Source organism: Coregonus lavaretus, assembly GCF_964263955.1.
Source record: "Coregonus lavaretus genome assembly, contig: HAP1_SCAFFOLD_1149, whole genome shotgun sequence".
NCBI classification, from domain to species: Eukaryota; Metazoa; Chordata; class Actinopteri; order Salmoniformes; family Salmonidae; genus Coregonus; species Coregonus lavaretus.
In genome coordinates this window covers 80,111-93,448 of record NW_028157391.1, presented here as the reverse complement: position 1 = coordinate 93,448, position 13,338 = coordinate 80,111, and the positions used below count along the sequence as shown (strand labels likewise).

Genomic DNA, 13,338 nt, shown 5'->3' with positions numbered 1-13,338 from the left:
GGCTTTGCACACTCTTGGCATTCTCTCAACCAGCTTCACCTGGAATGCTTTTCCAACAGTCTTGAAAGAGTTCCCACATATGCTGAGCACTTGTTGGCTGCTTTTCCTTAACTCTGCTGTCCGACACATCCCAAACCATCTCAATTGGGTTGAGGTTGGGTGATTGTGGAGGCCAGGTCATCTGATGCAGCACTCCATCACTCTCCTTCTTGGTCCAATAGCCCTTACACAGCCTGGAGGTGTGTTGGGTCATTGTCCTGTTGGAAAACAAATGATAGTCCCACTAAGCGCAAACCAGATGGGTGGCGTATCGCTGCAGAATGCTGTGGTAGCCATGCTGGTTAAGTGTGCCTTGAATTCTAAATAAATCACTGACAGTGTCACCACCAAAGCACCCCCACACCATCACACCTCCTCCTCCATGCTTCACGGTGGGAACCACACATGCGGAGATCATCCGTTCACCTACTCTGCGTCTCACAAAGACACGGCAGTTGGAACCAGAAATCTCCAATTTGGACTCATCAGACCAAAGGACATATTTCCATCAGTCTAATGTCCATTGCTCGTGTTTCTTGGCCCAAGCAAGTCTCTTCTTCTTATTAGTGTCTAGTATTTAGTAGTGGTTTCTTTGCAGCAATTCCACCATGAAGGCCTGATTCACGCAGTCTCCTCTGAACAGTTGTCATCAAGGCAATGGGTGGCTACTTTGAAGAATCTCAAATAATATTTTGATTTGTTTAACACTTTTTTGTGTTATTTCATAGTTTTGAAGTCATCACTATTATTCTACTATGTAAAAAAGTGTAGATAAAGAAAAACCCTTGAATGAGTAGGTGTGTCCAAACTTTTGACTGGTAGTGTATATATATATTTTTTATCCAATCGGATAAACACTCCGAACAGTCTACCCAACCGCTCGGAGGCATCCGCGTGGTCCTAAAGCACACTGTTACCCTGTTTTGTATCACATTCCAATTATAAAACTGGGGGGGAAAGTTGCGACCCTGTGTGAATAGACCACAGATGTGATTGAGACGGAGATTGGGTCGTGTTGTATCGAGGAGTTGCTGTGTAGTTTATGTGGCGTCGAGTTGGTCTTCTTTGACTGGAGTCGTACTAAAGAGATACTTTGTCTCTGTTCTAGAAAACATTTTTGGTAACACTTTCTATGAATACCCTCTTCATAATTCATTGCGAGCACATGTATAATGCTTTATGATATATGCATAATGCATTATAATGCACAACATATTATTTATATACTTTTATACTGTATAATAATATAATGCTTCTTCCTCTGTTTTTCTCCTCCAGATCAAGGCCCTGCAGGTGCGCCCAGTGAAGCTGGATGAGGATGGGGCCATGCAGGAGATCAACAGACCCAACAGGAGCACCTCTAAAGAGCACCTCAGTGAGGTGAGAGAGACCCTCTAGTCCTACCCCCCAGACCATCAGGCCCCAATACCTCCAGATCACCACATCTCCAGAATCCCAGACCATAGCTACCTACCTTGTTGCAACACGGTTAACTAGGGCTGTTACTCTCCCAGACCCTCAGAGATCCTAACAGGAGACCAGGCCAGCAGCAAGGTCTGTAGAGCTGTAGGGCTCTGAGGAGGAGGAGAGAGAGGGGGCAGAGAGGCAGCAGTGTGCAGTAGCTCATACTGGCCCAGACTCACACCTCATAAATCCCCATGCATTAGAAAACCTGTCTGGTCAACAGCGACAAGCAGGAAACGATTAGCCAAGACACACAGACATACAGCTATCACACTATGTCTTCTTCGCACCCTATTCCCTATATAGTGCACTACTTTTGACCTGAGCCCATAGGGCCCCGTAGGGAATAGGGTGTCATTTGGCATGCAGCCTAGATGCCCCTGCATTATTAAAAGCCTGCTATGGTTATGTAGATGTGACCTAACACTGTTCAGCCAGGTGGTAGCTGACCCTCGCCGAGTTAAAGGGTTAAAGATCTTTCCAATTACTGCAGAGCCTGCGTCCATATGCTAGCACATTTAAAAGATGAGTGGGTGGCGTAGTAAATGGAGGCAGCTAGGGGGTCGGTTGGTGCTAGGGATGAAATAATGCAATTTAGATACAGGGGAAGTAATGAGAATTTATGCAAAATCCCCAAGCGGCTCATTTTAAATGAATGTAGAATATGCTTCCTAACTAATGCCTGTCAACCAGGCCTCCCAAACCTCACTAAATTCAATCAGACAGTTCATTTAGCTGCACAGAACGGGAGGAGCATGGAGGGAGAGAGGGAGTTTGCTGCTTCTACAGCTGAAGAAGTGATCGAGGAAAAATGATGGAGAGAAAAGATTTTAATGAACTTATTAAATGCGTTGTTCAAGCTATTCAGAATTCCAAAAGAAAATCTAGAGACGTGGAGAGAGGGAGAAAAAAAAAACACTCCCCCACATTTTATTTTCCCTTCCATTCGACCTCCTTTTCTAAGCCTCCTCTCTCTCTTTCTCTCTGCCTCTCTTGTCTCCCCCCTGCCATTCCTCATGAATTTGTGTAAAAGGCTGTTTTTAAATGAAAAAGTCAGTAGAAAGAGCCGGGTTTGGCAGATAAAACGATGCTGGCGGATGACAGTTCTGACAGGGAAATGCGACAGTGAAAAGGGTGTTGGGGGTACGGGAGGGGAAGGGGGGGACTGTTTAAAATGGCATGCTGTAATCGCTGACGGTGTTAGATATGGCGTCTCTCTAATCTCCTGCCAAATAGATGGTGCAAAAACACTGATCGCTGTAGCCATGTCATTCATCCCTATCTATCCCTCTCCCTAAAACACAGCTAGGCTCTCTGAACAGAGCCGGGCAACTACTGGAGAGGAAGGACTTCCTATTTCTATAAACACTGTTTTCCTTTTTCAACTCCCATGAAATCTGCCACTGCATTGCAAATTTTGATAAAATGCATAACGCACATTTGATACCCACATCAAAGTGGTTCCAGGCTGTAAGAGCTCTTAACTTAATATGTACTGTACTGTAGCCACAATTCATGAGTCAAATGGATTTTGTGTTGTTGGACCGCCAAAAGGAAACGGAGACAAACGAGAAGCTTGCTGCTTCCTCTCCGTACTGAGAACAGTCATGCATCAATTTAGGAAGCAGTGTTAGAGACGTGCGTGGATATGTTGTTTATTCATCTCCACGGTAGCTAGGGTCTTGTATCTGTTTACGTTGACTAGGTAATTCTACTCCTGGTTCAGCTGGGCCGAGGCAGAAAGCTGCCGTACAGGCAGGGATTAGGGAAATGTAGAGGGAGATTTTCTGTGCATCTGTGTTAGTGTGGGGAGGGAGTTGGAGGGGGGAGCCGGGAGAAGGGGGAAGAGAACACTACTGCTGGGGTCTCACCAATCCACTCAACCACCCACACTCTTAGAAAAAAAGGCGCTATCTAGAACCTTAAAGGGTTCTTCGGCTGTCCCCATAGGAGAACCCTTTGAAGAACAATTTTCGGTTGCAGGTAGAACCCTTTTGGTTCCAGTTAGAACCCTCCTTTTGGGTTCCATGTAGAACCCTTTCTAAAGAGGGTTCTACATTACATTTACATTTTAGTAATTTAGCAGACACTCTTATCCAGAGCGACTTACAGTTAGTGAGTGCATACATTTTCATACTGGCCCCCCGTGGGAAACGAACCCACAACCCTGGCGTTGCAAGTGCCATGCTCTACCAACTGAGCTACAGGGGACTACTAAATGGTTCTACCTGGAACCCAAAATGGTTCTACATGGAACCAAAAATTGTTCTACCTGGAACCAAAAAGGGTTCTCCTATGGGGAAAGCTGAAGAACGCTTTTGGAACTCTTTTCTCTAAGAGTTCACTCCTGCTGGAGAGCTGTAAGGCCTGCTGCTGGTTGCATACTGGATGCTGACCCCATTTTTTTAAACACACTTCACGCTCTGCGGAGCCATGATTGGCCCCTTTAAGTTCTCGCACCTCAAAAACCAATAGTCTGTCCCGTAGGAAAACCAACCGCCAGGCCCCGCCCTGCTTGTCACCGTGGCTTTGAGGGTCCGGGGGAGGGGGCGTGGAAATGGGGAGAGGATTAGGGGGCGGATTTAGCAACATTTCTGTTCTCCAGGGCTGTTTAGTTAACCCTAAAACACCGCCAGTGTCCTCCACAACCCCACACCCCTATGCCTCTCCCCTATCCTCCCCCTCCTCGCTGCTGCCTCTCTGGGGCAGGTTCTTAAATCCTTTTGAAGTCTTAAGCGCTGCAGAAATCCATTGAGAGCCACGTATAATGGCTTTTAAGAGAGAGTGTTTAGCTGTATCCCGACCCCATGGCTTATGAACCGCTACCTGCTTTAATGGATTTTTTCCCCTCTTCCCTTCACCCGGACTAAATCCAATGGATTGTCCCTCATTATCATTTAAATAAGCCTCTCTTTCTACTCCAAACGCTCCAACTTGAATGAACCCTGCATAGTAAGGGTAATTCCAAATGGCCTTGGCCTACCATTACATTTACATTTTAGTCATTTAGCAGACGCTCTTATCCAGAGCGAGTTACAGTTAGTGAGTGCATACATTTTTCATACTGGGCCCCCGTGGGAATTGAACCCACAACCCTGGCGTTGCAAACGCCATGCTCTACCAACTGAGCTACAGGAGGCCACTACTACTGCACTGAGTCTCACACACACACACACACACACACACACGCACATGCACACGCACACGCTCACACACACACACACACACACACACACACACACACACACACACACACACACACACACACACACACACACACACACACACACACCACACACACACACAGTCGACTTTTTTCCCTTTGTGTCCACATACATGGCCGCCTCTGCCCTCCACCTCTAGCCCTCCTTCTCTCTCTCTCCGGCAGTGGGGACAGAAGGGGTGAATAGAGAGGGAATAGTCTTTTGATTCCCGCAGAGCTGACTTTCCGGTTCGCCATAGGACACCTCCCTAATCGTCACAGTGGGGTTGAGTCTGTGAATCAGAGGGAGCAGAGGCACTGATGAGGGCTAAAGCACAGAGGCAGGTGTGGGAAGGAGGGAGGGATGGAGGGAGAGAGAGATGGATGGATGGAGGGATTGGAGGTACTATGGACAAAATTGGTCTAGCAGAAAAGTCCCCTCCTGAGACTGGAGGAGAAATTGCCAATTGAAACTGCGGAGTAAAAGGGGGCAAAGTGGAAGGTGTGGAAGGAGAGGGAGATTGGTATTCTGAGTGAGTGAGAGACAGAGAGAGAGACAGAGAGAGAGATAGAGAGCAGCTTCCTCCAGTTTGTCTGGCCCCTCACTCTGAGTTTGAACCAGGATGACTCTCTGTCAGGGGCCTTGTCTATCAACAGAAGCTAGCACTGTCAGCAATATTATGCGGTGTCAGTGTATTTGACATTATAAGTGCATAAGTGACATTCATTATTGGATTTGTCCATACATGCATTCAAAACTCAATTTTGACCCTAAGCTACACCCCAAGAACTATACTCTAAATGTTATCCCACTAAACAAAACATTTTTTTACACAAATCAATGAAAGATGGGTTTTTAAGGGTAATGCAATGGAAGGGTATACAGTATTTGTTCACATTTACGTCATTTAGCAGACGCTCTTATCCAGAGCGACTTACATTATTTTTTAAATTATTTTTCTCATACCCCTGTGGGAATCGAACCCACAACCCTGGCGTTGCAAACGCCATGATCTATCAACTGAGCTACATCCCTGCCGGCCATTCCCTCCCCTACCCTGGACGACGCTGGGCCAATTGCGCGCCGCCCCATGGGTCTCCCGGTCACGGCCGGCTACGACAGAGCCTGGATTCGAACCAGGATCTCTAGTGCCTTAGACCACTGCGCCACTCAGGAGTTCACTCCAAAAACACATATTTCAAAGTGTTGTCATTTTAACAGCATAGGTAGGGGGTGTTGTCAGTATTAAGCATTCATATTCAGTCGTAAGCATTCCTACCATTGTATTTTCCTTTGTAGTACTACTGCAACGATACCCTTGACTCCAGTGGTGTCATTTCATTTGCACTGCAGTAAGCAGTTGTTTTGAGAGAAAGACCCTTTTCATCTCCCTCTCCCTAGTCAAGGCCATGCAGAATTAATGGCAGTGACGTTTTTGCTAGCTAGTGCAGGTCGGGCGCAGGCGGGCGGGGCGGGAGGGAGAAGGTTAACGTGAATATTGATATTAAAGCGTAGCTGCTTCATCATGTCTGTGTCAGCGGCTGGCTCATGGTCCCTAAAGGTCAACCCTGTTCTCCTCTCTCTCTACAGAGCTCCACTCACTCGCTGTCAGGCCGGGGCTACTCGGTAAGTGACATTTTCATGCTTCATGGCTTTACGGCAGAATTACAATCTCAAACGGCTCTCTTTATGGCCCCGCCGCTCGACACTTTAATTATGTTAAATAGAGTAATGGAGAAATCATGATATTAGGGACATTACTCCTGGATGACTGACTGATTAAATTGTAGGAAGGAAGGTAAGGGATGCATCCTGAATGGTACCCTATTCCCTATGTAGTGCGCTATTTTTGACCAGGGCCCTCTGGTCAAAAGTAGTGCACTATTTATGGAATATGGTGCCATTTGAGACTCAGCCAAGGTGTCCTGCTCTACCTTGGGTAAATGTGGCTGTTTTATTGACATCCATCACATCAGGCCGTGCAGGCAGGCAGGCAGCCATTCAATAGTTCTGCAGTTTAAGTGTTGGAGGAGATGCCTCCACTGCCTGCCAACTACAAGCCATTTGAATCAGTTGTCAGACAATATGCTTAAAAGCCTTTAAAAAAGTGAGTGCCTGCATTGTTACATAATTCCCCCCCAAATTAAAAAAAAAAAAAAATACATATAATATCATAAACACCCTTATTCTTTCAGAAGACCCATAGCATAGCTGTTCTAATGTAGGCCTAACTTATGAATAGGGGAAATATAACTGCTTTCACATTCAGCTCTATACTTCCATTACCTTTGAATTTAAAATGTATTATGCGTTCTTGTATAAAGTGCTAAATCTTGTCAGCCCAGTCCTTTTATACAGTAGACTGTCTCACTTAGTGTCACTAGGAGACTATTTTTACCACTTGAAAGCATATTTTGCAGACTACACAAGTCAACAGTATGTGTTTTTCAAACCTTATGAACTTGTTCACTTATCATTATTTCCAGAAAGCTGATGAGTTTTGTTTTAATTATGAGGTTCAGAGTTGATAGAGGCAGTCTTGAGTCTTGTAGTTGTCCTTGTTGTCCTCTACAAGAAGGGAGAATTTATAGAGAGACATTTTTAGCTCCCGTTACTCCACTAGACCTGCCTGTGAGTGACATATGGCAATTCTTATCGTAGCTTTAGTGTGATCAAACAAATAAACAACATCTATAAATGGTTTGTCACTGCTAATCAGGGGAAGAGTATCTGCTGAGGTAGCGTTTAAAGAGGCGAACAAAGCTTAAGTTAAAAGACATTGATCTGTGTGGGGTTTTATTGTGCTGGTGTGTGGAAATGGAACATGTCACTTTCCTATTCCCTCACGGCTGCATACTCTCACTGACATGAAAACAAACAAGACCTCCCGGAAGCTGTTGCAGCCCTTTGGCTCGAGCTGTCAGTTTGAGTCTGATGGAGGGCAGGAAGGAAGGAGGAGAACCCCTCTTCATCTGTTCTTTACAGAGAGAGAGAGTGAGAGAGAGAGAGAGAGAGGAGGGGGGGGAGAAAGAGAGAAAGAATATTATTGAGAGAGGGAGTAGGATTGAGAAAGATTGAGAGAGCAGTAGGAAGGAAAGGAGAGGAGAGAGGGAGGAAAGCAAGACAAAAATGAAAGTGCACAGGAAGTCTGACATTGTCAAGCGCCTGCCCTGCCTCCCTATCTGATGGTGTGCGCTGCAGTGTGGTGGAGCCCTTTGGGCTGCTTGTGGGCAGACTGACAGAGGGTCGGCGCAGGCTTCTGGGGCCACGCAGGAGCCCTTATCAGCAGGTGCTCCGGGCTCTGTGGTAGGGCCTAGGGCCTGTCTGAGAGAGAGACAGGGAGGGAGAGATGAAGGCAGCCGGTGTGGGAGGAAGGAGGGAGTGTGGGAGGTGGGTGGTGGAGGGTTGGAGGGCAGGCAGGCACACAGAGAGAGGAGGCACAGAAAGCTGGGTTATCTGATGGTCAGCCCTGGGCTCTTATCACCATTACCTACCCACGGGGGGGTTGTTATCTGTCACAAGGCACTAAGAGGTAAAAACCCAATCTCTCTTGACTGTTTGTTTTCCGCTTCTATAGGAGATAACACCTCCACTATTTCCCTACCATATGTCTTTGACGCTGCCTGCCAGGCTGCGATATCTGAGAGGCACATTTGAGACGTAAAAGAAGACGTGGTTCAGATTTAGACTCGTAGCAAATTGTAATGGATGTTATAAAGAATATATTGTTGGAACAGACTATTTATATGTACATTTTGGCATGTATTATTGGGTAACACTCAAACAAAAGTGCTTGCAGCCAAGATTATAATACATTGTTCCAAGTAAATGTTTGCGGTACTAATTACAAAAAGAGTAAATGTAAAAATATATCCACAGGGAAAGCACACGCAAGATATCAAAGTTATATGCTTAGCATTTTAATTTATTTAGAGCCACATAAACACCCAACTTTGATATCCTGCCTGTGCTTTTCCCTGTGGATATATTTTTATTGGGTAACACCCCTGGATCAATCTATACAAATCAAATCAAATAAAATGTTATGTCACATGCGCCAAATACAACAGTGAACAACTTACAGTGAAATATTTACTTACAAGCCCTTAACCAACAATGCAGTTTTAAGGAAATGCAAATAGTCCGGGTAGCCATTTGATTAGCTGTTCAGGAGTCTTATGGCTTGGGGGTAGAAGCTGTTAAGAAGCCTTTTGGACCTAGACTTGGCGCTCCGGTACCGCTTGCCGTGTGGTAGCAGAGAGAACAGTCTATGATTAGGGTGGCTGGAGTCTTTGACAATTTTTAGGGCCTTCCTCTGACACCGCGTGGTATAGAGGTCCTGGATGGCAGGAAGCTTGGCCCCAGTGATGCACTGGGCCGTACGCACTACCCTCTGTAGTGCCTTGCGGTCGGAGGCCGAGCAGTTGCCATACCAGGCAGTGATGCAACTAGTCAGGATCCTCTTGATGGTGCAGCTGTATAACTTTTTGAGGATCTGAGGGCCCATACCAAATCTTTTCAGTCTCCTGAGGGGGAATAGGCTTTGTCGTGCCCTCTTCACGACTGTTTTGGTGTGTTTGGACCATGATAGTTTGTTGGTGATGTGGACACCAAGGAATTTGAAGCTCTCAACCTGCTCCACTACAGCCCTGTCGATGAGAATGGGGGCGTGCTCGGTCCTCCTTTTCCTGTAGTCCACAATCATCTCCTTTGTCTTGATCACGTTGAGGGAGAGGTTGTTATCCTGGCACCACACGGCCAGGTCTCTGACCTCCTCCCTATAGGCTGTCTCATCGTTGTCGGTGATCAGGCCTACCACTGTTGTGTCGTCTGCAAACTTAATGATGGTGTTGGAGTCGTGCCTGGCCATGCAGTCATGGGTGAACAGGGAGTACAGGAGGGGACTGAGCACGCACCCCTGAGGGGCCCCCGTGTTGAGGATCAGCGTGGCAGATGTGTTGTTACCTACCCTTACCACCTGGGGGCGGCCCGTCAGGAAGTCCAGGATCCAGTTGTAGAGGGAGGTGTTTAGTCCCAGGGTCCTTAGCTTAGTGATTAGCTTTGAGGGCACTATGGTGTTGAACGCTGAGCAGTAGTCAATGAATAGCATTCTCACGTACAGTTGAAGTCGGAAGTTTACATACACCTTAGCCAAATACATTTTTCACGATTCCTGACATTTAATCCTAGTAAGAATTCCCTGTCTTAGGTCAGATAGGATCACCACTTTATTTTAAGAATGTGAAATGTCAGAATAATAGTAGAGAGAATGATTTATTTCAGCTTTTATTTCTTTCATCATATTCCTAGTGGGTTAGAAGTTTACATACACTCAATTAGTATTTGGTAGCATTGCCTTTAAATTGTTTAACTTGGGTCAAACGTTTCGGGTAGCCTTCCACAAGCTTCCCACAATAAGTTGGGTGAATTTTGGCCCATTCCTCCTGACAGAGCTGGTGTAACTGAGTCAGGTTTGTAGGCCTCCTTGCTCGCACACGCTTTTTCAGTTCTGCCCACAAATGTTCTATAGGATTGAGGTCAGGGCTTTGTGATGGCCACTCCAATACCTTGACTTTGTTGTCCTTAAGTCATTTTGCCACAACTTTGGAAGTATGCTTGGGGTCATTGTCCATTTGGAAGACCCATTTGCCACCAAGCTTTAACTTCCTGACTGATGTCTTCAGATGTTGCTTCAATATATCCACGTAATTTTCCTTCCTCATGATGCCATCTATTTTGTGAAGTGCACCAGTCCCTCCTGCAGCAAAGCACCCCCACAGCATGATGCTGCCACCCCCGTGCTTCACGGTTGGGATGGTGTTCTTCGACTTGCAAGGCACCACCTTTTTCCTCCAAACATAACGATGGTCATTATGGCCAAACAGTTCTATTTTTGTTTCATCAGACCAGAGAACATTTCTCCAAAAAGTACAATCTTTGTCCCCATGTGCAGTTGCAAACCGTAGTCTGGGTTTTTTATGGCGGTTTTGGAGCAGTGGCTTCTTCCTTGCTGAGCGGCCTTTCAGGTTATGTCTATATAGGACTCGTTTTACTGTGGATATAGATACTTTTGTACCTGTTTCCTCCAGCATCTTCACAAGGTCCTTTGCTGTTGTTCTGGGATTGATTTGCACTTTTCACACCAAAGTATGTTAATCTCTAGGAGACAGAACGCGTCTCCTTCCTGAGCGGTATGACGGCTGCGTGATGCCATGATGTTTATACTTGCGTACTATTGTTTGTACAGATGAACGTGGTACCTTCAGGCATTTGGAAATTGCTCCCAATGATGAACCAGACTTGTGGAGGTCTTTTTCTGAGGTCTTGGCTGATCTCTTTAGATTTTCCCATGATGTCAAGCAAAGAGGCACTGAGTTTGAAGGTAGGCCTTGAAATACATCCACAGATACACCTCCAATTGACTCGAATTATGTCAATTAGCCTATCAGAAGCTTCTAAAGCCATGACATCATTTTCTGGAACTTTCCAAGCTGTTTAAAGTCGCAGTCAACTTAGTGTATGTAAACTTCTGACCCACTGGAATTGCGATACAGTGAATTATAAGTGAAATAATCTGTCTGTAAACAATTGTTGGAAAAATTACTTGTGTCATGCACAAAGTAACCGACTTGCCAAAACTATAGTTTGTTAACAAGAAATATGTGGAGTGGTTGAAAAACGAGTTTTAATGACTACAACCTAAATGTATGTAAACTTCCGACATGAACTGTAGGTGTTCCTTTTGTCCAGGTGGGAAAGGGAAGTGTGGAGTGCAATAGAGATTGCATCATCTGTGGATCGGTTGGGGCTGTATGCAAATTGAAGTGGGTCTAGAGTTTCTGGGATAATGGTGTTGATGTGAGTCATGACCAGCCTTTCAAAGCACTTCATGGCTACAGACGTGAGTGCTACGGGTCTGTAGTCATTTAGGCAGGTTACCTTATTGTTCTTGGGCACAGGGACTATGGTGGTCTGCTTGAAACATGTTGTTATTACAGACTCAGTCAGGGACAGGTTGAAAATGTCAGTGAAGACACTTGCAAGTTGGTCAGCGCATGCTCGGATTACACGTCCTGGTAATCCGTCTGGCCCTGTGGCCTTGTGAATGTTGACCTGTTTAAACGTCTTACTCACATCGGCTACGGAGAGCGTGATCACACAGTCCCGAACGGCTGATGCTCTCATGCATGCTTCGGTGTTGCTTGCTTCGAAGCGAGCATAGAAGTAATTTAGCTCGTCTGGTAGGCTCGTGTCACTGGGCAGCTCACGGCTGAGCTTCCCTTTGTAGTCTGTAATAGTTTGCAAGCCCTGCCACATCCGACGAGCGTCGGAGCCGGTGTAGTACGATTCAATCTTAGTCCTGTATTGGCGCTTTGCCCGTTTGATGGTTCGTCGTAGAGCATAGCGGGATTTCTTATAAGCGTCCGGGTTAGAGTCCCGCTCCTTAAAAGCGGCAGCTCTACCCTTTAGCTCAGTGCGGATGTTGCCTGTAATCCATGGCTTCTGGTTGGGGTATGTACGTACTGTCACTGTGGAGACGACATCATCGATGCAAGCGTGCAGACAGTACGTGGTGTAGATTAGAACGTACAATATGGTAAATTATCCATTTTCCATTGGACTGGCATACACGAGCTGTACATTTTCAGAGATAAATGGCCACATTTCAGTGATTTGTTTTAGTTGACGACTGTACCCACCCCCACCGTCCATATCCATCACTCCTTACACTAATCTGTTGAAAACTTGACCGTTGACACAGGCGATATGCAGCAAAGCCACAGAGCACCGCTATCAATCTGAGGTAAAAGTGGATGTGGAATAGTTTATCAGGTCCTGCTTCCCTCTCCTCTCCTCTGTGTTCTGCTGGCTTCATTATAGTGTCACCCATGTTTGGGAAACAATATCTGGCCCATTTCCTCAGCTGTTCGCTACCTGCTTGTTTTTACAACGGAGAGGAGAAGAAGATGGGCCCTGGCCTAGGTTTGTCTGGTGATTTATCTTTCTCTCTGGGGCCCTCAATAAAAAACCCCAGTCCTCTTCTGTGCCGTGCTCGGCGAGATAGGCTTTAAGAGATGGAGGAAAATGTCAAAATATCTTGGTGCGTCTATCTGCTCTTCCGATCTTCTCTGCAGGCTTGAAACGGAGCCGAGGAGGGAGACAGTTCACGAAAAAAAAACTGCTCCTTTTCCTTTTCTCCAGATGAAGCGATTGAGCTTCCCCCAGCCTAGTCCACTGAACCACTGAAGGCCCAGCGCTTGTTTTTTTTTTCTCTTCACATTGAGGGTAGATAGAGAGCTCTGAGGTGTGGTTGGAATTCTGGTAGGTTTTGCGGTTTATCAGTTGCATTTATAATTTTCTTGTTGGAGGTTACAACCTTAGCTGGTCTGTCTCGGTTGAGCTGGAGTGCTTGCAGCTTTCAGACACACCCGTTTCATATTACCCTGCTCTGGCTTATTTAATCGTATTTTACGCTAGATGGGTCTACACTCAGACACAACATCTGCAAAGTCATCTGTCCGTTTCTAAAACAGCCTTGTTTAATTGATTTGGCATTCATGACCTACGCTTTGTTCCAAATAAATGTCCTTGTCCCACTGACGAGTTAAAACATTTAATAAAGATCTTTATC

The 13,338-nt window shown here is 45.9% G+C and overlaps 1 protein-coding gene across 1 annotated transcript in view; it reads left to right on the top strand.

Annotated features, from left to right (window-relative positions):
* LOC311125484 (uncharacterized protein) overlaps positions 1-6,332 on the top strand; it is a gene marked incomplete at both ends in the record, with an annotated part of 50,673 nt that extends 44,341 nt beyond the window's left edge. The window contains 2 exons of the mRNA XM_084199534.1: positions 1,318-1,419; positions 6,297-6,332. Coding sequence (XP_084055660.1) covers positions 1,318-1,419; positions 6,297-6,332 — 138 coding nt within the window. The remainder of the gene's footprint in view (positions 1-1,317; positions 1,420-6,296) is intronic.
* Positions 6,333-13,338: the final 7,006 nt, after the last annotated feature.